General features: G+C 57.7%; 2 protein-coding genes across 2 annotated transcripts; one reads left to right on the top strand and one right to left on the bottom strand.

The window, feature by feature from the left end:
* The first annotated feature begins 35 nt into the window (after window positions 1–35).
* Window positions 36–13,995, top strand: TTI1 (TELO2 interacting protein 1). Its single transcript, XM_065849793.2, has 7 exons — window positions 36–2,324; window positions 2,777–2,953; window positions 3,741–3,889; window positions 4,665–4,805; window positions 6,158–6,362; window positions 7,084–7,171; window positions 11,963–13,995. Exons 1-7 carry the CDS (start codon window positions 41–43, stop codon window positions 12,195–12,197), a joined length of 3,279 nt encoding a protein of 1,092 aa, XP_065705865.1. The 5' UTR covers window positions 36–40; the 3' UTR covers window positions 12,198–13,995.
* Window positions 13,996–15,036: 1,041 nt separating this feature from the next.
* On the bottom strand, window positions 15,037–26,467 carry VSTM2L (V-set and transmembrane domain containing 2 like). The gene is made up of 4 exons (XM_065850257.2): window positions 26,259–26,467; window positions 19,410–19,579; window positions 18,508–18,558; window positions 15,037–16,444 (listed from the first exon to the last, which is right to left on the bottom strand). Exons 1-4 carry the CDS (start codon window positions 26,365–26,367, stop codon window positions 16,133–16,135), a joined length of 642 nt encoding a protein of 213 aa, XP_065706329.1. The 5' UTR covers window positions 26,368–26,467; the 3' UTR covers window positions 15,037–16,132.
* Window positions 26,468–26,998: the final 531 nt, after the last annotated feature.

The raw sequence follows: 26,998 nt of genomic DNA, 5'->3' as shown, positions 1-26,998 counted from the left end.
GGCCGCCCCGGGCCCGAGCGCGGCGGGTCCGGCCCGTGGCATGGCCGTGTTCGACACCCCCCAGGAGGCCTTCGGGGCCCTGCGGCCCGTCTGCGTGCAGCTGACCCGGGCGCAGACCCCGGAGAACGTGGCGCGGTTGCAGGCCCAGCTGGCGGCGGTGGGCGCGGCGGCGCTGCAGGAGCTGCAGGAGTACGTGCTGTTCCCGCTGCGTTTCGCGCTGCGGGCGCCGGGCCCGCGGCGGGAGCGGCTGGCGCAGAGCGCGGTGCGGTGCGTGTCCGCCGTGCTCGCCGCCACCCGCGTGCGGCGGCCCGAGCTGCTGCGGGAGCTGCTCTCCGAGCTCAGCACCTGTCTCCCGGCCCCGGGCGCCTCTGGTAAACCGGCCCCGCAGGCGGAGGAGCTCACGCTGGCTGTGATCGAGGCGCTGCACACCCTACTGCACTCGGCTCAGGGGGATGTCGTCCTGTCCCTGTACCAGCCTGCCGCCCTTCCGCTCCTGGGATTTGCTGTGTCTTCACTTCTGGGCCTGGCAGAGCACGAGAAAGCAAAGCAAATTAAGATCTCTGCTTTGAAGTGCTTACAGGTCCTAGTCCTGCAGTGTGACTGCCAGGAGCATCAGTGCCTAGATGCAGATGAGGCGCAGCGATGTGGGGACTTGTTTGCTTCCTTTCTGCCTGGGATTTCCATTACGCTGTCTCGGGTTATTACTGGAGACCTCAAACAAGGTCACAAACCCACCGTTTCTGCCATCAGACTCTTTTATCTGATTGTTGGCTTGGTGATGGCTGATGCACAGCTAGCCAGAGTCCCAAAGAATAAAGAAAAGCTGCCAGTAGAACAAAGCAGAATATCAGAACTAATGGTCCATAGAGGACCTGACTGGAGTAAAAGTACTGCTGAAAAACTCTTGCTTCTCCTGCATAAAATAGTTGAATTCTCTTCAGTTCATCCTCACTGGAAAGTGAGGCTGGAGCTGGTGGAACTGGTCCAGCACTTGCTGCAGAACTGCAGTCGGTCACTGGTGGACTCGTTCAGTCACCTTTTAAAGGCCTTGGTTGGGCTGGTGAACGATGAAAACCCCGAAGTGCAAAGGCGGTGTCAGGAGGTTCTGCAGGGCACGGCTGAGCAGGGGATGGTCGCGCAGAACCGGGCTCTCGCTGACGTCCTCTCCGAGAACCTCCATTCCCTTGCCACAGCCCTCCCACGTCTCATCAACACTCAGGATGACACAGGCAAGGTTTCCACTTTGAGCCTGTTACTGGGCTATTTGAAGCTGCTGGGCCCCAAGATTAACATTGTCCTCAACTCCATGTCCCACCTCCAGCGTCTGTCCAAAGCGCTGATGCAGGTCCTGGAGCTGGATGTGACGGATGTGAAGATCGTGGAGGAGAGAGGTGGGGGCAGCACCAGCCCGCGTGGGCCCACGGGCTTCCTGGCACGCAGGTGGCAGAGGAAATACTTCCGCTTCTTCACAGAGGAGAAGGTTTTCCAGCTCCTGCAGCAAGTTTGCCGTGTCCTGGGCTACTATGGGAACCTCTATTTGCTCGTGGATCACTTCACAGGGCTGTACAGTGAGTCTGGCGTGTACCGAAAGCAGGCGGCCATGGTGCTAAATGAGCTGCTGGCCGGGGCTGCTGGCGTGGGTGTGGATGTCCTTCAGGAGAGGGAAGTTTCACCAAATGTGGATGATCTCAAAGGGTCCATAACATCCATTCTTGATGAGTACACAGACCAGGCGAACTGGTATTTGGTCACCAGCATTGATGCAGAAGAAATCAGCCACGAGCGCTCTGTCCAACATTCAAAGCTCACTGCCCGTCCCAGAGGTGCGTGCAGCAGCGTTCTCCTTCCGTTCCCAGAGCCTCCCGCAACGACTCGCACCATGAACAGCAACATCTGGCAGATCTGCATCCAGCTGGAAGGCATTGGCTGCTTCGCTGCTGTCCTGGGGAGGGAGTTCCGCTTGCTTCTGCTGTCGACTCTCTACCCAGTGTTGGAGAAGGCTGGTGACAAGACTCTGCTCATCAGTGAGACAGCGCTGGGGACACTGGCAGACATATGTGAGGCCTGTGGTTATGACTCTGTGCAGAGTTTGATAAATGAGAATTCGGACTATCTGGTGAACGGGATTTCCCTGAATTTGCGCCAATTGGCGCATCAGCCACATGCTTCTCAGGTGCTGGACACGATGCTGAGGCATTCAGATGCCAGCTTGCTGCCTCTTGTAGAAGACGTTATCCAAGATGTCTTGGCTGCTCTAGACCAGTCCTACAATCACCAGGCTCCCGCTTTCCTCAGGGTCCTCCACTCAGTCACGACAGCATTAGGTACCTAAGCAATGTTCCCTTTGCGTAGTTCAGGCTCACTGTAGCCAAGGGTTCTTGTCTTTGATGTTACACCTTCCCACGAGAGGCTCCAGCAGCTGAGGTGCCGTGGCTGGTGGCAGCTTTGCTGTGCTGGTTGGGCAGTGATTGCCAGTAGCTTCCCCCTCCACAGCCAGTTTGTTTGGCCTGCAGATGTGCGGGAACACAGCCCATAGTGGCCCAGAAAGGATGGATTTCCTGCTTCCATACATGTTCTGTGTGAGCATATGAAGCGTATTCCCCTTTTTTGGGGGGTTTTAATGTTCTCCTACCATCAGGGAGGTCACAGTGATGCAACAGGAGGTACCCTATTCTGTAGTTCAGTCCCATGAGACTTGTGTCTGTCTCTCAACACCTTGTTGACGTTCAGGAGGGGACCATGATCGCTTAGTAACATACCAGTTCCCTTTTTGCAGTGCGGTGGTTTGGCTCTTCCTGTGGTGAGGATCTCCAGGCTGCTGAGGGCCAGAGCAGGGCTCTGTCCCTGGGCCCGCAGGTGGTGACAGGGCAGGAGCTGCAGCAGTTCTTCCTTGGCTATATCAGACAGAAGCAGATCGCGGAGGGAGATCTTCCTGACACAGACGAGGAGGCAGGTCAGTGTCTGGAGAAGAGCATGTTCAGCTTGGAGAAAGACCATGACCCCTGAGGTTCCCTTTTGTCATACGGGGCCGTGGGAGCAGGGTGACAGCCCAGCTGCTCCTGACAGTCGGGGCTGCTTTGAGTTGGCCTGAGCTGGAAGGTGCTACTGCGTGTTCTCACTTTGTTCTGTGTGTGGCAGCGGGGGAAGTGAAATGTTTGCTGATCCAGGCTTGTCTGGCTCTAAGACACAAGCACACTGTTTTTCCTGACCTCATCACAGGCTGTTTGGGTTCAGGACACGAAGTTTCCTCATTTCAGGATCCTCCTGCATTTTCCTCACCCTCCCTTGGGAGTCCCTGTACTATTTTCTCCCAGCTAATGATGCCACCACTCCCTTCTCTCTGGGCCTTGGCAAGCCCTGCAAACGTTCATGCAGGGAACTTCTTAGTCTTTCCTGGGCTGTGCTGCAATCCTGACCTTTACATACTTCATCTTTAAATACCCAAGCTTTTCATTTTTAATAAAAATCAATGGGAAGTAAGTCCATGGTGAGGAGACACTGCAAATGTCAGATTAACTGCACTGTCCAGTGAAAAACACAGACCTTCCCCAGTCCCACGCTCCTAAATGAATCTGACACTTAACTCACAGAACTCAAGCGCAGACTTGACTATATCCAGATAGGTTGAAAAATACCAAAGGCCTCACTTGGGGATTTGCAGAGTAGTTGTGGGTGGGTGTCGTGATCTCCCAGAACTCCCAAGCCGTTTTCGTGGCTTCAGTAACGGTTTTGCCTTCCAGATGAGGTTCCACACTGTGCTAAGCTGGACCCAAATGGCCCTGACACAGAAGGAGAAGCTCCCCTACCGAGCCATGCTCAGCTGGCCAAGGACACGATGGACAGGTGCATCCACCTGCTGTCTGACGGGAACCTCCGCGTGCGGCTGCAGGTCTGTAAACTCTGCTCTGGGAGGACAGATGGGGCTCAGGAAGGGGGCTGATAGTTTGTTAACACAATGGGCTTCCTAACATAACAAGGTTGCTTATTTGGGACAGAGGCTCCCCAGGCTGGTGAGAGAAAGGGGGGCGGTTTTCTGGAAGCAGTCCAGTTCAAGAATGGCACCTGGGCCAATCAGGATCTGAAGGATGGCTTCGTGTCAGGCACCTTACCTTCATGCTCATGGTAGTCAAGGCTCGTGCCTCAGCCTTTGGTGGAGGATACAGAATTATCTTTCTCCGATCTAGGCCTCCCATCCCCCTTCCTCAGACTGTAGTTCACAGACTGATGAACATTTTTGAAGTTGCTGGGGTGATGATAAGCAGGGCAAAAAGCCTGGGTTTTTTTTAATTATAAAAATCCTTTGAAGGTGGCCTCCTTTGAAACTGCAAAGCAAGGCAGAAAATGCAGCAGTGAGGCGTAACCCAGATTCTTACCGCAGCAGCCCCAGCCCTGCCCGGTGGTCCTGCTGCTGTGCCAGGGAGCAGCCAGGTCCCGCATGCAGCTCAGCCCCTGGAAGGGCCAGGACCTGCCCTGCTTCCAGCACAAACAATGTCATTGTGCCGTTGGTCCCTTTCAAACAGGCCTGTGCTCTGTGCGCTGTTCTGTTATCCCAGTTCGTACTGAGGTAAAACTGTACCTTTGGTATGAAACCTCCTTTCTCCTGGCTCTGTGCCGGGGATCCCCGGCCCCACAGCGCTCAGTCTGTTTCCTGCCCCTCCTGCCAGGCCCTGGACGTGCTGGAGCTCTGCGTGACTGTGCTGCATCCTCACGGAAACCACCTGCTTCCCCTGGCTCACCGTGCCTGGCCAGCTCTCGTCACTCGGCTAATTAGCGATGACCCTCTGGTGGTGCTCAGAGCCTTCAAGGTACGGACACAGATCTGCCAGCAACCCTCATGCTGCTGCTGCTTGGGAGGCAAACAGGCAGCACTACAGCCCGCGAGAGAAGTGCTGGGCTTGTGCAGTGATTTTTAAACGTGGTTTGGCACACGGGGTCACCAGCCTGCCGTGCGTAGGCTTGTACCGCTCCCACTGCAGCTTGTCCACAGATAAAACCTTGACACCATTCCCGGGGGAAACAGCAATGTGAGTGGTTATTGCAGGGAAGTGGAAAACCGTTCTTTTGCAGCCTAAGCAGCCTGTACTGCAGAGGTACTGTACAGTGCAACTTGCCCTTGCTGGAGCCGCAGTCTCAGCACTGCTTTTGGAAGTCTTAAGCTGAAGAGAAGGGATTGTTTCATGATTGAAGCATGGGCAGGGGAGGGGAGAGGTTAAGCAAAGCCTTAACCTCGTAATGACACTATTCCAGAGCTCCTGCCCACATTAGCTCTCTGCATTCTCCTGACTTACCAGCTGCACAATAAAGCACGTTTGCAGAAGTTGCCAGCCGCATGGTTTCACAGCGCTTCCTCTGCTCTCCAGATTGCTTTTAAAGTCCTTCAGTATGAATAAAAGGAGAGTTTCGATTCCCCAAATTCAAGAAGCCATACACTAGCATTTCAGAGTAGCCATACCTCACACATGCCTGTCCTAAAAGAAGGAGAGATCACTACACAGAAACTAACTGTTCAAAAGTTTGAGGAATCACTACAACTAGCATGAAGTTTAGGGTTTGTTATAAGAAATCCCCTAGGACTGTCTTCCTAAATCTCAGGACAAGAAGCTGAATCAGTGAAAGCTGAATACAGCATAACCAGCATCTCAGTCCTGCACACTGAGACCAGGAGCTTGGTGAAGTTCTGAGAGAGAACCATGTTCTGTCCCTGTGGATCTTCCTCCGTTTTCAGGTGTATTTAAGGCCATTCCATGGGCTGGTTTGGTTCTGAGCCTGGGCACACACCAGTAGTGCTGGGTGCCCTATGCTGTAGCAATTGGTCTTTTTGTTCACTAACACACTCGTAAATATGGACTGTTTCCATCACAAAGGGAATCTGTATTTTAATGGCATTTTCCGTCAGATGCTCCTCCAGCAGTTCCGAGTTGCTGAGCTCCTCGGCTCCGCTGTGCTGGTGCGGGAAGGGCAGTCCTGGGGCGGCCCTGGGGAGCTGAAGAGCAGCGTGCAGGTCTCTCCATTGGCCATTCACCTTCTGCTTGTTGTGGGAAGCTGTGGCAGGTGTGGGTGTGTTGCTCTCAGCTGCAGGAGTGTCACAGGAGGATGACAGCCTGTCCCGCACTGGTGGGGTGTCCCAGCTGCCCCCAGTAACTGGTGTGTCCCCCAGGTGCTGTGCGCCCTGGCTCAGCGGTGCGGGGACTTCCTGAGGCAGAGGTTCTCCAGAGACGTGCTGCCCGCGCTGACCAGCTCCCTGCGCAGCCAGGCCCCGGCCAGCGCCCGCGCCGGGCCCATCTACAGCCACACGCTCGCCTTCAAGCTGCAGCTGGCTGTGCTGCAGGGCCTGGGCGCTCTGTGCCAGCGGCTGGACATGGGTGAGTACTGGGGACAGCAGAGGTTGTGCCACAGCTCTGCCCGAATCACCTCTTTGATCCTCTCAGCTGCCCAGGCCTGCACTTGCTCCTCACCCTTCTGCTGCCCCGGGGGTTGGTTTCCTGATCTTCTCCAACCTCGTGCCACCCAGGTCCTGTGGGACTTTTGTCTGTCCACTCACAGGGGCTGGTCACTCTTCATTGCTCAGGAGACAAATGGTGAGATGGTGCCCAGCACCTTGCAGAGTCTGCTGCTCATCTCGCTTGTGTGTGAGAAGAGGGTGTGAGGTGGAGTGCAGCTACAGCGATGCCTGCTGGGCCATGCTTTGTTCTTCATTAACTGAAGAACTGGAGCCCAGAGAAGGCTTCTGGCTAAGCTGACTGGTTCTGTTTTGAGGCATCTCTCTGGGTGACCCTTTAAATGCAGCATATCACATTCTTCTGCTGATTGAAACTCTGAAATTGTCCCAGGTTAAATATCTGGAGCTGCCTTTGATGAGGGAGAAGGTTTGCTGGCCGGTTGCTCTTTTCCTTTCGCAATGCCCTTGATTGCTTTCCTGGCTTTGCAGCAAGAAGCTTAAGAGACAAGGTCAGAAGAGCTCTGGGTCAGGCAGTTCAAAGCCTCAGAAGCCACTCAGCTGCCAATTTAGAGCCAGTTCTGTTAGGCAGCAGCCGCAGCTGAGTCGGATCCCTCCTAGCCTTCTTTTGTGTTCCATTTCTGCAGGTGAGAGTGACCTGAATAAAGTGGCAGATGCCTGCCTGATCTACCTCAGTGCCAAGCAGCCCATGAAACTGCAAGAAGCTGCCCAGAGGTAATGTCTGTTAAACACAGGTGTATCACATGTGCAAATAACACTGGACAGAGGGAGCACAGTAACCTCTTGCCTTCTACACCTTCCCCATTCCTCCCTCCCACACATCTGTGTCCCATACAACAGGGTCTCACAGAATTTAAGCCCTTTCTCTGGTGAAGAGTCAGTTACTACCCAAAATGAGCTGGAGAGCTGGGCTTGCCCACAGGTTACAGCTGACGATCAGGTTACCTTGCCGTGCATTTGGGGCCAGGTGCTGCTTACTGTTTTCTAACCACCTCCTGTGCTCGAATATTTGGGGCTCTTGGCCCACAGGTGGCATAAAACTGCAGGGGGAGGACAGCTACACAGGAACAAGTGCCAGACACTCCCATGCGTTTTATCGCTTTGTACCTTCTGCAGGCTGGGGATTTACGTGTGTTATCCTCCTGTTTTCCCTGGGCTGCTGTGATCATCAGTGCAGGCTCTGCTGGGCGGACAGAGGCTGATTTGGAATTGTCAGTCTGGGCACCAGACTTGCTCCGAGGCAGCTGGGAGAGGTGAAGAGAGCACAAACAGTTGAGGTGAACATGCGGCAGCTCTGTGAGCTGTTGACAGACATACTTTGCTGCTTGGTGTTCGAACTCCTGCTCAGGATGTTCAGGCTGCCAGGAGAAGAAATTGCTGTTGTCATATGTTGTCACCTGGAAACATGGCCAGCCATGCCAGCAGCCAGACCCAGGCAGTTACAGACCTTGGGCAGCAGATGAGGAAGCCAAGCAACTCTGTCCCTGCAGGAGGACGAGGGGACAGCCCCCCCTTTCTGGGTGGCCCAGCTGCCCACAGAGCAGCGAGTTCTGGGGTGCCGGGGCTTTGGCTGCTGCAAAGGGCAGAGCCGACCATTCCCTCACCTGAGCACAGCCCTCCCGTAGCTGAAGTGCTTTGTGTGGCCGGGCAGCAGTTCAGAGCGCTCTCAAGCTGTACTCGTACCTTTGTTTGTGTTCCTGCGCTGGGGAGAGGAGGTTTATTTTTATCTTGGTGGCTTTTATTGCATCGCAGCAGGCTTGAGCAGCGTTTGTTCTGCAGAGGGGCTCTGCGCTGTGGGCTCACATACCCTTCATACATAAAGCGTTCATCTGTGTAAGCAATGCTGGAACAGAAAGCAGAACACCAGGATTCATCTAGATATTTGGAATCTTAAGCTTTTAAATCATTAACAAAGCAGCCTGAAAAGCTGTGCAATTTCCCCCCGCAGCAGGGGTGGGGGAAATACTGAATTAGCCCTATGATGCAATACAGTTATTAGAAGCTATATTGTGAAGCGAGCTCCCTGTTATTGGAGAAAAAGGAGCAGCAAAGTTCAGGGTTAAATAACATTTGTCTCCTGTATGTTATTCTATTTTAAGGGAAAAATGCCACGTAACACTGCTCCCCCAATGCCTTTGGTGCACCATGTGTTACATATCGCACTGAACAAAGCACGGGCTCTGTGAACAGCTCTCCCGTGTGCAGCTCTGTTGGCCGGACTCACCCGTGCACTGAGGCGTGGATCGTGTCTGGCCCGGTACTAACCACACACATGGCACTGCTTGGCATTCGCTTTGCTTTTCTTTTTGTTCAGTTTAGTCCTGTGTGATCCCTGGTCCTGGAGCCTGGATGGATCAGGGTTAAACGTATCACATCGCGTTTAGCTATAGCGCATGTGAGGTTTCAGCTTGGGAAAATCAAAATTACAGTTTGTACCATAACAATCAGCTCCAGCGCCAGGACCAAGATCCATTCCTGGCCACGCTGCAGCCCCTTCCCCCGGCTGTGGCACCACCAGCATCCGGCAGCCCTGACCCTCAGCCTGGCTCTCCGTGTGCTGAACTAACCCTGCAAACACACACAGGTCATCACACGTGACGCCCTTTCCATCTCAGCAAGGGCAATGTTATCAGCCTGCTACATGAAAAATTCTGCATTTTAAATGCTTCTAAAAACAGACAGACCAGAACTAATCTTAGCTGCAGAATGAGTGCCAACATACGTCACATAACTCAGCTTTATCACTGCAGAAATCCTACAAGGTAAAAGGATGTTTGGAATCATCTTGCCATATTGATTTATACTCACTGGCCTTTGCTCAGCCTTTTGGATTCTTACTCAACTCGTGAGTTGTGACCTGCCAAGAACAAGGTCGGGTCTTACAAAGTCAGCTCCAGCCCAAGTAACTTTCTGCGGGAGGTGAGGATTCTGCAGGTACACGAAGGGCTAAGCAGGAATTTTTGGCCAGGGTGCTGGAGCCACACACACACAAAAAAAACCTAAACAAAAAACAAACCTGAAAACAAAAAGGGTGTTTTGGCTGTCTTCCAAGGATGTTGTCATGGCCCGAGGAGGCTGCTTAATCCCATTTATGAGACCCTGTAGTTCTATTAGATGAACCAGTGGGAGTAAGTGAATTTTGTAGCTGCAGCTTCATGCAATACTCAACAGGCAAAAATAGATGCTAGGGAAAAAACATTAAAAATGAACCCAGCATGTCTGAGGAAGATAAAATGGGACTGCTGGGAGTATTCCCGGAGAGGAATATTATCCAAAGCTTGGAAAAAAAAACCCGCAGAGGCATTGGGGAAGGCTGGGGAACCCCAGCTACATCTCATCATTGCTTCCATGGAAATCAGGCAGTGTCATGAGCAGCAAGGAGCTGGTGTGGGAGCAGGAGGGAAAGATGGTGCAAACTGGCAGTCACAATACGTAAATCTGAGCTTCTCATCAGTTCATTAAGTTGCATCATCCCTGAGAAGTTGCAGGGAAAAAAACTCTGCAGGAAAAGAGATCAAGAAACTGTCCCTGGCCGGCATCAGCACTTCCCAGGAGTTCTGCACTTTTCCAGTTTGAAGTGACTGGTTTGAAATTTACCCTTAATTCCTAGTAAGTGTTTACAGCCTGTGCAGTTTAACATTTGACCTTTTGGTCTGCAGTCTGGATAGGATCAGGCTTTTTCCCCAGGTTGTGGGAATCATTTCCCTGGTTTGCAGTGCACTGTCTATGGTTAAACACTTGGCAGAGATGCCCAAGGCAGGACCCGTCCTGCTGCCTGTCCCTGTGCTGTGGCTTTGCTTAGAGCCTGGGAAAAGACAGGGCAGCAGAACAGCCAGACCGCTCTGTGCTGGTAGAACAGGTTGTTTAGCTGGAACAAACGTGAGCTATTTTTGGACCTTTTCTGATACCCAAGTTGATTACACAGCATACCTCTTCTGGCTTGATTGTGTAGTTCATGGGACAGTTACTGACAGCTGTCCCTCACAAGCCAGGCTGAATGACATGAAAACAGCCACCTGCACAGGGCAAAATTCAATAAAACAGTATTTAAGTATTAAAAAAAAATAAAAAAAAAAAGGCAACAACAGAAAATAGACCTGGATTAACCCCAGGATTCTTTGCCATGGAAACAGGTTGCTTAGAAACTACCCCAGAGTTAGTTTGAAAATATAAAAGTCAAGTTGTTCTTTCAGCAGCGCAGCTCAGGTTATCAGTTCATCCCAGGGACATCACAGCCCCAGAGGCAGGAGCTCCCGGACCCGCAGTGGGTTGGGAAGGGGCTGCAGAGCTGCTGTTCTTCTCCTGGCCCCATGATTTCAGCAGACACACAGACCAGCAGGACTGTCCTGTCCCTGCAGCTGCAGTCAGAGGTGAGAAGTGCACACTCAGGAGTCAAATCCCCACATTACCTGGGGTATTGACATTCAAAGTGAAAAACATCAACACAGCAGTAAAGTACTGGAGGAAGTTGTCGTTCCTCTTGTCCTCTATTCTATTGTTAATGAAGATTTGAGTTTTTTAAAAAAATTCCTTCTTTGTGAAAGGTGCTATGTGGAAGGAAGAAAATTTGGAGGCAGGTAATGAGGACTTGGGGTGAGGGGAGACCCACATAAACAAAAAGCCCTGGGTACAGGTTCAGCTCTGCCTGTGGCCAAGTCAGGCCAGAAATACCCTTGTTTTCAGTACCTCTGAAAACTGAAGTCCAGGGGGATTGGCCCCTCTTTCCCTAAAAACCAGGACAACGTATACAACTTCTTTTGTTGTATGTTGTCCAAACAATGCCAGGTGCACGTAGCACATACAGCGCTCCGCAGTCACCTCTGGGACAGGCTGATGTCCGAGGCTGTGCCAGCAGCAGCTGTGGCGAGACCAAAGCCCGGGCCACTTACCCACCAAGTTGTCTAATGTTGATAACTTACCATGGAGCACAGTAACTATTCTTCTCCCACTTACTGGTAGATGTGCAAGCTCTGAACTGTCCTCACTTGGGCACAGGAACCATTTCACTGTCTCACAAGCCTCCAACTCTGCTCCAGCCTCGGGGTGCAGACACAGAACCACAGAATGTTAGAGAAGAGGAAACTGAGGGGCAACCTGATTGGTGTTTACAAATATATAAAGGGTGAGTGTCAGGAGGATGGAGCCAGGCTCTTCTCAGTGACAACCAATGATAGGACAAGGGGTAATGGGTACAAACTGGAACACAAAAGGTTCCACTTAAATTTGAGAAGAAACTTCTTCTCAGTGAGGGTGGCAGAGCCTGGCCCAGGCTGCCCAGGGAGGTTGTGGAGTCTCCTCCTCTGCAGACATTCAAACCCGCCTGGACACCTTCCTGTGGAACCTCATCTGGGTGTTCCTGCTCCAGCAGGGGGATTGGACTGGATGATCTTGAGGTCCCTTCCAATCCCCACCAGAGTTCTGGTAGCTCTGGTAATGACCCTGCTGGGGGTCAGTCCAAGGACCTGCTCCTTACACACCTTCCCTTTCTCCTGCTCTTTTCCGAAGTGTTTTCCTCCACCTGATGCACATGGACCCCGACAGCACCTGGCTGCTGCTGAGCGAGATCTGCTGCCCCGACAGGTACCGGCCCCCCCACGCCAGCCTGCGGCCGGTGCAGCTGCCGGGGATGGGGCGACAGCGGGACGAGTTCACCGACAATGTGCTGGGGCTGCTGGAGCAGCTGCAGCAGCGGGAGAGTGCGGAGCCACGGGCTGGCACCCACCAGGACCCTCCTCCCTGACAGAGGGGACAGAGCTCACCAGGGAAAATCCCCACATCAGCCCAATCGTTCTGGGGACAGGGGAAGGATTGCCCAGGCTAGGGCACTGCCCAGACACCTTACCCATGGACAGAAGCTTATTATTTATAAACTGTGTTTGAGGATGAGATGGGTACATTGCACCGATGCAGCAGCTGCCTCCAACAGACGCCCATGGAGCTTTGTGCGGGTGAAGCACAGGGATGGGTCTGACCTGGACATTTGAAGCAAGCTCAAAACCGCAAAAACTAAAGCAATAAAGTGATTGTTGCGTGGAACAGGCATTTGCATTGCTGCTGGGAATCCTGGGTGAGCATCCAGAACACATCTCAGCTGTTGGAACAAGGGGACAGCTGCTGATCCCCACCCCCCATCACTTTATTCCTGGTTGCCTCTGCAGGGAGAGCAGAAGTCAGTGGCTTTTTACCAGGTAGGACAGGGCTCCAGTTCAGCTTTTAGCCTTTATGTTTTTTAAAATATGTATTCAGTGCTTAATGTTGGGTTGAATTTTGTCCAAAGGAACCCTTCAGAGCTGATCTGACAGGACACCAGAGAGGCAGAAAGGTGAAATATTACCTGGGGCTCCAGAGCAGCCTGGGGGTGGTGCAGAATTTTCTGGATTGTTGTAGCACTTGATCGAACTCATCCATCAGGTGCGGATGCCGCATCCAGCCCGTCTCTGCCGTCGCTTCAGTGCTGGTTGGGGCTCCGGTGTGACAGATGAGCAGCATGGTGATGGTGTCAGTATTGCTGCCCAGACTGGTTCCCCAGCCACAGCACCACACTGGGCCACACTCCTCTTGCCAGAGAGGGACAGATATCCCTTCGGAAACCTGTGCTGTGGTCCTGCAGCGCGGTGTCACCCCCAGACCGTCCTGTCACTGGCTCAGAGCTGCGGGCAGAGCAGGGATTTACCTGCACCTGCTGCATCCAGACCGGTCACCCCAGGAGCAGGAGTCACCGCCCAACCCTGCTGGGTTCACCTCAGCACGGACTGGACCAGCTTAAAAGAGAAACCAATAACCTGTATTCCAGCTGGTTTTAGGATAAAGTTGCCGGTTTCTGAAAGGAAAAGCGCCTCTCCCCAGCTGGGCACTGGCACAAGCAACTGTACCAGGACACCCACCGCATCCCAGCGCCGGTTTCTCCTGGCACATCTCAGCTCTGCAGAGATGGTCCCCGTGGCCGCTGGGAGAGCCTGGGCTGGCTGCGGCTCACCGTCCCTGTCACGGCTCTTCGCAGCTTCGTTATCACCCCCGCTTTATTACAGGCAGAGTAAATTGCTTTTGTCTGAGGCAGGATAATGGTCAGACGAGCGACTGCGTGGAAATGGCATTTTCATGAGCCTGGTTCTTCCCCAGCAGTGACTTGCATATCAAGCTCAGCCTGGGGGTTCTTCCCACAGCCCCTCCCTGGGCTGCACTGAGCACCCCAAACCTTCCGGGGTGTGAGACTGATTCGCAGCAGCACCCTGGGGTGTGTGGGGGGGCCCAGCTCCAGCCGTCAAACCCCTCAGCACCCTGGAGCAGACCTGGCCCTTCCCTGGCCCAGTGTGGGGCTGCCAGCCTGCTCCCCCCACACCCCAGGGCTGGGAGACCCCGTCCAGCTGCCTCCAGCTCAAGCCCCACAGCACAGGGAGCCCCAGCACCCCAGGTCGGGTACAGCCCCACAGGGTCCTGCACACGGAGCCAGCGCTGTCCTCTCTTCCAGCTCCCACTCCTAAGATTTCATATAAACTCAGCAAAATTAATCTCTTCTAATAAAACCTGTTATTTTTAAAGCTTGCCTCTAGGTTTTGCAAATTACTACACCACATAGCAATTTGTTTACTCTCCATTTGAGGTGATTTGCAGCCTTTTACCCTCCCCAAAGCAGCTCCGGCTCTCCATTTTCCTCCTCTGTAGATTATTTTTTATTGCACCCGTGGCTGACACCTCCTGCTCCCCCTGCAGCAATACGGTTCCCTGACAAGGACTGTGGAGTGCAGCACAAGCCCCAGGTCTCCACCGAGGAGCTGCGGCACGGCGGCTGTCGGTGCTCACGGCAAAGCACGACGTCCAACGGCAGCTCCTTGCCCTGCAGCTGCTGGATATTTCTCTCCCAACAAAGCACCCCGTGTGGTTACAGACTCCCGTGCCATTTGCTGCCCTGAGACCACGGCTCTGCGGTGACACCTACAGCAGGTGGCAAAGGTGAGTGTGGCTCTCGCCGTGTCCCACCATCACCAGTCGCACCGTGCCATTCCTCTGCCGCTGGCTGACACCAGGCCAGCAGCTCTTGCTTTTGTTACTCTAACACATGACAAATCGCTTCATATCAGCAAAGCGAGAGGTGAGCGCGATGGAGCTCCAGGGATTAATAACCGCAAAGCAGCCGGCAGACTCCTGGCAGCCAGGGCTGAGCAGGCGCTGCCAATGGTGGGAGCTGCTGTCCCACAGGCGGGGGCTGCAGCGTCCGCATCAGGGACCCAACCTCCCACCTGGCCAGGGACAAGGCCTTTGCTCCAGGAGACCAGGCAGGGGCCAGGGTCCCAGCACCCCCCACCCCACTGCAGAGCAGCCCCCACTCACCAGACCCAGCTACATCCCACACCCACAGGCAGTAGCTCCTGGCAGGATAGGGAGCTCCCAGCTGCTGCTTTTAAATGCTCTGAGCCCACAGCTGCAAGTGGTGATGATAATGATGATGATGATGATGAGGCCCATTGCCATCCCCAGCAGCCCCCAGGACAGCCCCAGCCATGCCCCCTTTTTCACCAAGCCAGCACCAAAGACCCATCACCTGGCCATGCCAGGCACAGAGACCGCAGACGCACAGAGGCTTTGTTTAAAGAGCTTTATTAGCTGCAGCGGGTCTGGCAGCGGCAAGCTGGGCGGTGGGGGCAGGCGGAGGGAGCAGCACCCGGCACCCAGATGGGGAGACTCAGGACCCCCCTCCCTCCCCGCGGCCCCGTCCCCAGCAGCGGCGTTTGCCCACGGTGGCACCGGGGCTGAGCTCTGCCGTTCACACTGAAACACGAGAGCCCGTGAGCTGGACCCTGCCCGGGCAGCGTGGTGCTGTGGGGCAGGAGAAAGGGGACACCCGGGCAGCGGGGACAGAGAAAGGGCAGCTGAGCCCCCATCCCTGTGAAACGCGAAGGGCAGGAGGAGCAATGGGTGACAGTGACCCAGCTCCGATGGCACAGCTCCCCAGGCTCACGTGGACAGCGGGCAGGCTGCTCAGCTGGGCGATGCACAGTACAGCCCACAGCACCATGGCTGTGCCAGGAGTGTGCTGGGAGCGTGCCGGGAGCATGCTGTGCCGTCCTCCTCCGCTGAGCTCGGGCCTCAACGTGCTGGGGCGGGCAGGGGCAAGAGGGGCAGGACAGGCAGGAGGGGCAATATACTTGAGCTGGAATGGATGCTGGAACTTATCTACACACTGCGGGGCGGGAGCAGAGCAACTAACCTGGGGCTCCTATGGGACAGACACTGGTTCTGCAAAGCACGAGGCGGGTGGGAGGGTCCTGCTGGCAGGGGGCTCCACCAGGCACGTGAAGCCGGGCACAGCATGGCCAGTGGCACCGCGAGGACAGCGAGCAGCAGGGTGCCCCTTGTGCGGGGCCAGGGGGATGCAGACCTGTGTGTGGGTGAACGCCACGGCCCTGGCACAGCCCCAGTGGTGCCGCCCTGGCACAGACACGGTCCTGCTCCCACACCCAGCCCGGCACTGCTGCGCCATGGGGCTGGGGCTAAAACCGAGCCAGCATGCGTCACAGGGATGGAGCCAAAATGGAGCTGGTGTGGCTGTGGTGGGTGAGTGGAGGTGGTGGGGGCGGTGGGCAGGACGGGGCAGTGGGGCCAGTCTCTGGCAGGGGCGCGGGACCCTCGATGGCTCCGCTGAGTCCGGGGCAGCGGGGGCTCCAGCGTCCCCGGCACCTACAGCACGCAAGAGGCGTCTGCCGAGCGCTTCCTCAGCTCCTTCCCAGCCCGGTGCTGGTGGGGGTGCGGGTGTGCATGGGCTGAGCCTGGCACGGGGGGCTCTGGTGGCGGGGCGCCCCGCAGCTGGGTGTCCTGGGGGTGCCCGGGCGCCCCCGCCGCCTCCACGCGCAGGTACGCCTTCACCTTGTGGTGCCGCGCCTTGCCGTCGCTGGAGTCAATCACCCGGCACTCGTACGTCCCCTCATCCGCCGGCTTCACCCGCGACAGCCGCAGCTTGTGGGAGATGTTGCTGCCGACCACCTTCACCACCTGCAGCAGGCAGAGGGATCAGACGGCCGGGGACGGCCCCGCACACGGGGGTCACTGCCACCCCTGACCACGTGCCACTGCACTGTGCCCAGCCCCATGCCGGGGAGGACACAGCGAAGGGGGCGACACTGAGCAGTGGGCACGGGGGGACCCCAGCCCTGGTGATGGAGTCCCCAGTGCACGCCCAGCCGCGTGGGCTCCGAGATCGATGCAGAACCACGCGGGCTAATTAGCTTTTCTACCAAATTGATTCGCTCTCAGTATTTATCACTCCATGAAATTTAAGACTCGGTAGCCAGAGCTGTGGCTGCTGTTCGGCTGGGTCAATAAATCAGATTTATAACCTGCCCTGAGGCCCCTGGCTCTGTTCCCTATAATCACACTGGATGGCAAAGGCCATTTTTCTACTTGCTGCTGCGTTTGTTAGCTGAAGATTTTATGGTGTTTAGAAACGGGGCTGGGAGCTGCAACCGAAGACCCACCAACTCATGACCCAAAAGGCAAAGGGGACACCACTCAAACATGGGCAGCAGCACGGGGAAAGGAGCTTCAGAACAACCCCTGAGTGTCCTAGGAGCACAGAGTCACCAAAATTAATGGCTGGGAAATTGAGAACTAATAAAAGAAACCCCCAATTTGCCAGAGTCCCAGACTATGGCAGGTGATGAGCGGGAGGGACGGTTTTGTGACGGTCAAGATGTTCCTAGAGTTGCAGGCTCAGATAGGACGGTGACACTGCGCAGCCCCACGGGACGGGGACAGACAGACGGACAAGGCGGTGCCCGGCCCCAGCTCAGCTCTGCAACACGCTGCTGCTCGGGGGCAAAGCAGCAGGTGTAAAGAATTCAAGGGGGAAAAAAGTAAACCCAGACCTGCCATGTTTGGTACCACACAGCAAAGGGCAGCAGCAGCTCCCCCTCAGCATCCCGGCACAGCGCAGTGGCACTGGCAGAGCCGGTACCGGCACCTCCGACACCGAGTGTGTTTTGATGGATAAAAACTGGCCCAGGGGTGCCGGACACAGCGGTTTCTGCATCTGATTTACATCACCTTGCATTGTTTGACGCTGACGTTTGTTCTCAGGCAATTGCTGCGGTGCCTGTAACGCACGTTTTATCAGAACCGCTCGTGGCGCCTTGTCCGTGTTCGTTTATCTCCTCTGTTACATAAACACTTAATAATCAAGGACATTTAAAATAACAAAACCAAAAAAAGGTTTGAAATTCAAGCCTCTCCCTGCTGGCTTGATCTGGAGGAGATGGCAGAAGCATCGCACCCTGAGTGCCTCAAAATAAATCCTGGTTACACATGCACACGCATCGATTACATTCCGGTGTGCAATTAACTGCCTAATTATACTGAAAAATGCGACGGCCGAGCTGAGGGGGTGGCTGGCCCAGGAGGGCTCTGCAGCCCCCCCAGTCTCTCCTCCTACCCAGAGGGGCCATGGGCGCCGGGCGAGCCCTGTCCCCAACCCGGGAGGGAAACCGGACACGACACCAGCACGGTGCCCGGGCAGGGGTGGTTGGGGACCCACTTTCTGCTATTGCTGAGTTTCCGTGGCACCCCAACCATGAAGTCCCCCAAGGAGGGGAGGCCAGCAGCAGGGGGCACATGCCTGACAGCGGGAAGCCAAGAGCGTTTATTTTATTTAACTGATTAGTGTCTGCTCATTCTGCTCACGTGAGCCTAAATGGCTTTGGGATGCTAATCTGACGAGTAAATTAGAAAATTAGATTATTTTCTCAGCATAAACGTGTCCCTCAGATGCCGACAGCAGGCAATGGGACTCCTGGTCCAGTTGTGATCCTCGGCACTGGGGGTGGAGGTGTCAAGGCTGGGGGTGTCCAGCCCACCCAGTGTCACCAGCCCACAGTACGGCAGCACCAGCAGGACCAGCAGCCCCCACTTCCCCTGGACACCTCGTCCGGAGCCCCCAGCCTTGTGCAGGGACCCAGACCCCAGGAGAGCCCCCAGCCTCAGCTCCATGTGGCAGCACCAGGGGAAACATCCCAGCGGAGCCACCACCCCAAGCCCCCACAAGAACCATCGGGGAAACTCACACTGATCTTGGTTGCATCCTTCCCCGGCTCCTCCGGCGATGACACCGGCAGCTGGTGGGACGAGCAGATGGAGGGAGAGCAGAGAGGGTAGAGAATCATCAGCCAGGCTGGGGGAACAGGAGCCACGAGGGAGGAGGAGGAGGGAGCAGGGAGGAGGGTGAAGGGCAAACCTGGGTACCCGGGACCCGCGGGTGGCTGGGAAGGGGAGGGAATGGCGGCACCGGGCGGTTGGGTGCTCCCCCAGGGACCCTCTGCAGTTTGGCTCATCAGCGGGCGCCACCTGGGGACCAGCTGCCCACAGCATTGCCCCCACAGCAGTGACCCTGTCCCCAGTGACTCCCACCCTTCACAACCAGAACCTGCTCCAACCACCATCAGTATTCCCAGATCAGCTAAATCGGCAGCGTCCTGGGTTCCTTTTGGTGTCACCGTCACCACCAGGGCCCAGGTGTCCGGGGTCCCCGCATAGCCACATAGCCCATCCACACCGGGCACCCCCAGCCCCCTGTGCCCTGACACTCCCACTCCACACCCCCAGCCCTGCTCCCCAGCAGCAGCGTCACCCCGGTGCTGCTCTCAATTTATGGTAATGCCAGGAGTAGCTCTGCCAAAGACACAATAATAAAGGCTCATTAAAATACCTAGAGCTGCCTGCCCATTATTTGGCCCTTATCTCTGTGTGAGCAGAAAGAGAAATAAAGAGGCAGCTGTTTGCTGAGCCTGATCCACACGGAAACCAGGAGAACAAGGGAGGGCCGGGGGGTGGAAGATGCGGGACCATGCGAGGGGATGAGTCCGTGATGAGATGGGAGAAGGGACAAGCACAAAGACAAAGCTCAGTCCCCAGGGACCTTGACGGGCTCTGCCTCCCGGCACCGCTGCCGAAGCAGGAGGGACGTTACCTGGTTGGAAGCCCACGTCTGTTTGTCGGTCCAGTCCCGGTGGTTGCGGACGTACCACCACTGGATCTCAAGGGAGTAGGAGGGGGAGCCGCTGCCGCGGAAGGAACATGCCATCTCCACGTCTTCGCCCGCCTGCGCTGTCATGTCGTGTGGGGTCTCGGTGAAGAGAGCTGTGGGGGACAGAGCGAGGGCTGCGGGGACGCGCCACCACCTCGGAGAGGGACGGAGCCACTGGCCACGTGAGCAGTGTCACCAGGAGCGCCCAGACCCTTCCCTGCCAGAGCCAGGCAGAGGGGACAGGTCCCTGCCATGCAGATGGACCCTCCTGTCCCCGCTGCCCCTCGCCCATCACAGTGCCCCCTCCCCAGCCTGGTAGCGCCCCCCAGCCCCAGGATCTTGCAAAAAGCAGTGGGAGGAGCAGGGGAAGCAGGAGCCTCTGGGCCCACCCTGTCCCCTGGGACCACCCCCCCGCCCAGAGTGGGCACGGGACCCCCATGTGCCTCTGGGATGGAATACATAAACAAAACATGATCACATCTCTGCTCAGATCAGCGCATAAATGAAAAACAAATCCTTGTTTAATGTGGCCCCCAAACAGTCTCCCACATGCCATATGGTTTGCTTTCCTCGCTCAAAACAAATATTGTTTGGAGATGTAATTAGAATTCTTTTCATCTCCTCTGGAGAGAATATTGTTCCTCTGTAAAGACGGCCCCAGCGCGCAGGTCACCAGCAAATGTTATTGTGACAATCTGTGGTGGCTTCTCCCCAGCCCGGCACCACACAGGGACAAGGGCTGAGCCCCCAGTGCTGGCACAGCCAGCCTGGGGCTGCCACCTCTGGCACTGCCTGTGGCACCATTTGGCTGCAGAGACGAGCAGGGGCTGTGGGGCACAGGGACCACCTGCCATGTCCCCACCACCTGAAGAGCATCACTTTGGGGCTGGCAGCAGCACCAGACAACCCTGGTCCAGCTGGAATCTGCTCCAGCATGGGCTGGCCAGCCCTGCCGTTCCTGCCCCGCAGTGCTCAGTGCCCAGCCCGGGTTGGTGACAGACGCCAGATCAGGGTCCCACCATGTCTGTGCCCTGTCCCCTCCTGTCTCCAGCAGCCGCCTCATGCCACAGGTGCTGCCGCTCACAGCTGCTGTGCGGGTCCCTCCAGTGCTGCCAGAACACCCGGGACACACATCCCATCACTGCTCGCAGAGCCCCGATCCTCTCTGAAAATGAACAATTATCAACCCCGACAGAAAAGTTAATGCCTTTAAAATCTCCTTGTCCTTCCAGAAGGGTGGAAATCCTGTACTCTTATCTCTTCCCTTTAATCCATCTGAGCAGGGCACTGGAGGGAACACCCAGCATGGGGTTTGGGAATCCCAGTTCCCTCCCCTGGTGGGTTCCCAGTACAGGTCCTGTACCCTCCTTTGCTTGGGATCCCAGTGCTGGCAGCTGCGCGGGCTCCGTGCTGAGAGCGGAGGGAACTGGGCCTGGGGAGCAGCTCCAGGCTCAAGGGTGAGGGAGAGCAGGCGGCTGCGGTGCTGCCGGCACGTGGTGACGGCTCATCCCGCACCCAGCACGAGCCGACCCTCCCCACATGCGCCCCAGCCACACCGGGATCGTGCTCTGCTCTGTGGGATTCCTGGGGGAAGCAGTGATGGAAGGTCCAGGGGTCCCTGCAGAGCCCCCCAGCCCTGGGACCCCACAGAGCAGAGTGGGGGTGACAGCCTGAGGGCTCCAGCTGTGTCCGAATTACCCCAAACACAATTAAAATCTGCTCCCACAGGCGGGAATTTGGCAGCTGAGCGGAGGAAAGGTTTGATTGAATCAAGCGTCTTCTTTCAGATTTTAATTGGGAAGCGTATGTATTCATTAACCCCAGGGCTCGGCCACCTCAGAGTGCATCCAAAGGAGGGCAGGTCCTGCTGGGGAATCGCTGATCCAGAGCACCCAGCGCCCCCAGGGAGCCCCTGCCCTGGGACCCCTTCCCACAGCACGCTGGGGCCACAGAGCAGGGCAAGATGAGCAGGAGGAAGGTCAGAGTGTGTTTGCAGAGCCCCCCCAAGCCCCAGAGCCCCGCCGGGCTGCCAGGAGGGGACACCTTTGGGGAGGGACAGAGGGGCTGGTCCCCATCCCTCCAGCAGCACCCTGTGCCCTCCCTGATGGACACCATGGACCCTGGCACCCAGACAGAGGTGACACGGTGGTGACCGGCCACACTGCGCCCCAGCCCAGCCACCCCACAGGGACACAGGTGGAGGAGAAACAGCCCCCCCAGCAGCTCCAGCCATGAGGAGCCCCACATGGGTCACAGATGCTGCACCGGGGTGGCCGAGCTCCCACCATCACCACTGGCAGGGCCATGGGACAGCCCAGCCACCCCCTGCCCACCCTGGCCCCTCCATTGCCCATCGCCACCCCCTCTCCAGTGCTGCCATCGGTGCTGCATCCTCCCAGTGACAGGGAGGGGGCCGGTGCCAGGCTGGCTGCTCCGCGTGCTTTATGGCCTGTACCTGTCATAAACTGAGAGAATCAGGATCGATAAATCTTCCAGGAAACAAAAATCAGGGGAAATAAAATGAACTCAATGGGGAAACACAGATAAACGGAATTGAAAACGCCTGCTGGGACAGCTTGGTGCTCTCATAAACCAGAGATATACCGGCTGCTGCTTTCCCCCCTGCAGCGGGCAGGATCCAGCCCCGCGGTCCTGTGCGGCGCAGGCAGGAGGGTGCAGGCAGACAGTGGGGAGCGGGGGGTCCCACCTGGGGAGGTCCCACCACCCCATGCCAGGGGCAAGACCAGGTCCTGCATCACCCCAGGCACAGCTGTGTCAGCCGCTCCTCCTGACCTGCCTGCGAGCAGAGGTGCTGACCCGGCGCACCAAAAGCACATCACGGCCACAAACGGGTGCACAAGCACAGTGGCACGACAGCCGGCGTCACCAGCGAGAGCCGGGCATGCAGCTCCAGCCCCGGCAGCTCCAGTGGACGGCAGGGAGGGGACACAAGCCAGGGTCGGAGTCGGGCACGGATCGGCCACAGAAACCTTGGGCAGCTCCGGCTGTGCCAGCGAGTGCCGGCAGCCTGGCCCCTGCACCGCAGGAGCTGCTCCCCACCAGCAATCCCGCAATTCCCCCCTCCAAGAGAAGCCCCAGGCTGGAGTGCCTGCCACACACTGGGGACCTGAGTGCCATTTCTCTGCCCCTATTTACTGTCATATTAGCAGCAGAATTAGCTCAAATTTGCAGCATAAATTAAAAAAAAAAAAAAATCTAGCTAATTTGGTGATTGTGATCCGGCCAGAGCTCACCTCGCCAGGGAGCGGGAATTAACCTTGAAACCTGTGAGTATTTCCAAGAGAGAACCATTGCAGCTGGGCTGTCCCCAGCTCCTGCCCCTTGCAGCCCCCCGTGCCCAGGATTTACCAGCCGGCACAAGAGCTGCCAGCACTGAGAACCCTCCAGCCTTGGTACCAGGAGCTTTGAGCAGGCGAGGGGACTCGCTGCTCCCAGCGGCCTCCCGGGAGCCATTGTGGTTCCCAGACAATTGCCTCCTGAGAGGAGTGAGGAGGAGCAGTTATCTGACAGCATAAGTAGCAAAAACCTAAAATGGCCCATTGGGATGGCTCGGTGGGACCCTTGGCAGCGCCATGCAGCCATCGTTCACTGCCACACACAGGGACAGTCCCAGCAGGCAGAGCACCTGGCAGCGGGCAGGTGCCGGGATGAGGCAGGAAGGAGCACCACTCTGCTGGAGATCAGTCCCCCTGGTCTCACACCCAGCACCCAAAACACAAGCGACTGGCACCAGCAGTCGCTGCAGAGAGCTGCCTATGCCGTGCATGGTGCTGGTGTCTGTCCCAGTGCTCACGGGCACAGTGTTGCCCACCTGGCTCTGCCTGCCCTGTGACTGGTGGGCTTGTCCCAGCAGCTCCGGATGGAGCACATGGTATAAAGCACAAATGCACCTGGCACAGCCAAGCCCAGCGCCAGCACCAGCCCCGGCGTAGTGCAGGAGCCGAGCAGGAGCTGAACCCACAGCCACAGAGCAGAGGAGCAGGGACAAAGGCAGAGCCGTCAGTGCTGGGCCGGGACGTTCTGTCTATCCTGGGGCACATGAGTCCTCAAACCACGCAGCAAAATTCCAGAACACCCATGATAGGAGGAGCACCCAAACCTGTCCCCACCTGGGCACCTGCCCAGCCCTGGCCCCTGGAGCAGCATCAGCCACAGGAGGAGCGACGTGGAGCCAACAGCCCCCTGGGTCTCCACTGCCCCCCGGCCCCGGTGCGCTGCCCATGGCTCCGGCCCGCGCGCAGCCGCACCGGCTGCTCGTTTGATTTGCTGCCTCGCTCGCAGGGAACGTTATGATTAAAATTAGCTGTCACTGTCCTAACGTAATAATTCCCAGTGTCTGGCCCGTCGTCTGTCAGCTTCTTCAAGGGAAAAGAAAGCACAGACATTTGATGAGGAGAGGTGTCAGAAGTAATTGTGTTGAATGACTGCACGAACAGCAGCAGGAAAAACACATCGGGTGGAGAATTCCCATCAGGAAGCATGAAAAAATCCAGCAGAATGCAAAGTGTTTATGAAAGTAATTGATAGAATAATCATTGGGGTGTGTGAGAAAGGAGCAGGGCAGCACCCTGGGGAGCTGGGGCGCTGCTCCCTCCAGCCTTCAGCAGCAGCTCTAGTGACGGTGAGACACTAACGCTTGAAAACGACGCAGGAAAGAGCTTCTCCTCCTCGGGAACACCAGCTGCTCACCGAGTGGCTCTCCGTGTCCTGCTCTGGGACCAGCAGGCCAGGAAGGCGGCTGGAGCTTCCCAGCCAGTGCTGGTTTGAAAGCCGACGGCAGCAGCCCAGCGTGCACAGGCTGTCTGCAACGGGGGGCATGAATAATTGAAGGCGCCAGCCCGAGGAGAAGAGAGGAGAGAGGAGGGGAGCGCGGCAGCACTGTGGGTAGGGGAGGGATGCCGGGAGGATCCTGCGGCTTGGGCACTCTCCTGGGGGCAGCGGGGCAGATGGAACCCGTCCTTCCTCCATCCTTCCTCCATCCTCACTCGAGGTAGAGCCTTTACTGTGGGGGCAGGGAAAGGACTTTCTGTAACAGTCGTCTTCCCTCCCTGAGCAGCCCTGGCTGCCATGTGAGCAGGGGCAGGAGCTCACCAGGGTGGGGGAGCCCTTGCCCCGAGAGGTGTTCAGAGCCACCTGCCGATGCCTGAGAGCGCACCCGGCTCCTGCTCAGCTCCCTCGCTGCATCTGCCATGGGCAACTTAACAGTAACAGTGACCACGCTGCCAGGCTGTGCCGGTGCAGCAGAGGCTCCTCCAGGCCGCCTGCACCAGCAGAGATGGCGGCGAGTGCCGGACGCTGCGGGCAGAGCCCAGCAGGACCTGCACACCCCCTGTCGAACCCATCCCCTCGGCCCCAGCCCCGCTCTGCGCCCCGACCCGCTGGGCTCTCACGGTGTGGAGGGAACGCTGTACCAGCAAGTAATGAAATGATCAATCTCCGATCTGCTAAACAGCAATTTATACAGGTTTTCAGCACACACAGCTTTTATCAAATTGGTATTCACCTACTGAACACAAATGGCTTATTATACATGACCCATTTATTCACTGCTTTTCAGTATCGTTAATAAAGGTTTCTGTTGTGATTAAGTGAGTTGCTGCAGAACTGCTCATAGTAGCAGCTGTAATGTGGCTCCAAAGTGCACGCGTCCTCCCAGAATATTTCTTCTCCTTTGCTCCCTGCTCCCTCACAGCAACCATTTCACTATTTATTTGCCTATTGCTGAATTTCTGAGGGGAGCAGCAGCGGCTAATGGAGGCTCTTCGCCCACATCTCCTCCCGGCATGCCAGGTTGGCAGGTCCAGAAACCTTCCTGCCTTTGCCTCCCCAGCACAAAGGCAAATCACCCCTTCCCATGCAGGTAGGTACCGTCGGCACACACCGCACCGGGTAGGACACTGAACACCCCACGGCCCTGCAGTCTCTGTGCCTGGTGGCTCCTCGGGGCAGAGAGCGGCTCCCGCCGTGCCGGGAGCTGTGGAGCTGGGCAAGGGAAACAGCTGCGACCCGGGCACCGGGCACCCAGCACACACCCCATGGACACTCCTCGGGCTCAGATTTAAACCCTCCCGTGTCACCCCGTAGAGAGCAAGGAAGGTCTCAGCGCTTGCTTCTGAGGGGGTTCTGTCCTTTGTCACCTGATCCCCACGTTAGGACAGACTTTTTCGCAGGAGGCTGCAGAAAGATGCTCCCCTTTCCCAGCCCCGGGCTGGGCCCCGGCCGGGCTCGGCAGCACCGCGGACCCGCCGACCTGCCGTGCACCGGAGCCGGCAGAGGAACGGGAGACGGGAGCGGAGCCCGAGTGCTCCCGCCGCCAGCGGCGGGTGGCACCGCGCAGGGAGGCGCGGCGGCTGCACGGGGGTGTGCACGGAGATACACCCTTGCACGGGGTGTGCACGGGGGAGCGCACCGGGACGCACCGTGCAAAGCCCCCCGCTCTCGGGAGCTCAGCGGCGAAGGCAGAGGCCGCCCCAGGGACGGCAGCGGCGGAACCCAGCCCCGGCCGCCCCCCGCTCCCCGGAGCCGCCGGCGCGACGGACCGCGACGCGGTGCTGCCCACAGCGGCGGAGCTCAGCGCCGCCGCGGGCAGCGGGACCCCCCCGCCGCCCGTCCCGACCCACCGCCGGGACCGGCAGCCCCGTGAACCGATACCGCGGCGGACCGAGTCCCGGGAGCGCTCCGAGCGCAGCCGGCCCCCCCTCTCCGGGCAGCCGCCCGCTCCGGATCCCGCGCCGCCGCCCCGGCACCGCCCGCCCCGCTGCCCGCGCTCACCGCTGCCCGCCGCCGGGGCGTCCCACGGGGGGTGCCGGGAGGCGGCGCCGAGCTGCAGGTAGAGCCCCAGGTAGTGGAAAATCCCCAGGGCCAGGGCCAGGGCGCCCATCTTGCCGCGGGCGCGTCTGTCCCGGGGGCGGCGGCGCCGCCGGGCCGAGCCCTGTCCCCGGGGCTGCGCCGCGGTCCCGGCGCCGCCGCGCTGCGGAGCTCTTCTCTCGCGCGGAGGGCGCCGCGCGCCGAGGCGGTGCCGCGGCTCAGCCCGGAGCCTCCCCCGCCCGGCGGAGGGATCCCGGCCCCGCGCACACCCCCAAAGTTTTTCCCACGGTTCATTCTACAATTGCGCGGGGCGGGGCCGGCCCCGCCGCGCCCACGCGAGACCCCCGCCCCGCCGGGTCCCCCGGTATCGCCACGCGCACGGGCCCCACGCGGGAAGGGTCTCCGCCGCGATCTCGCCCCGGCCCCGCCACCCCCGTGCGCCGCCGGTTCCGGCGGGGGCGGCTTCAGCACCCGGGACAGCGCCCGCCGCCGCGCGCCGCTCCACCGGCCCGGCCCCGCGGGGAGCGATGCCCGGGGGTGCGGAACCGGGGGTGATGCAGTGCCCGCCACCCCCCGTGTCATCCCCAGGCGGGGCGCGGGGCCGGTGGCTGCACCTCACCCCTCCCACCAGGGACAATCAGGGATTTCTGAGGAAAGAAGGTGCCGGGATGATTCACAGCTGCCGGCTCCCCCCGGAGCTCCCG

Source organism: Patagioenas fasciata, chromosome 16 (assembly GCF_037038585.1).
Source record: "Patagioenas fasciata isolate bPatFas1 chromosome 16, bPatFas1.hap1, whole genome shotgun sequence".
NCBI lineage: Eukaryota > Metazoa > Chordata > Aves > Columbiformes > Columbidae > Patagioenas > Patagioenas fasciata.
The sequence above is the reverse complement of the archived record's forward strand: the minus strand, read 5'-3'. Positions and strand labels throughout refer to the sequence as shown.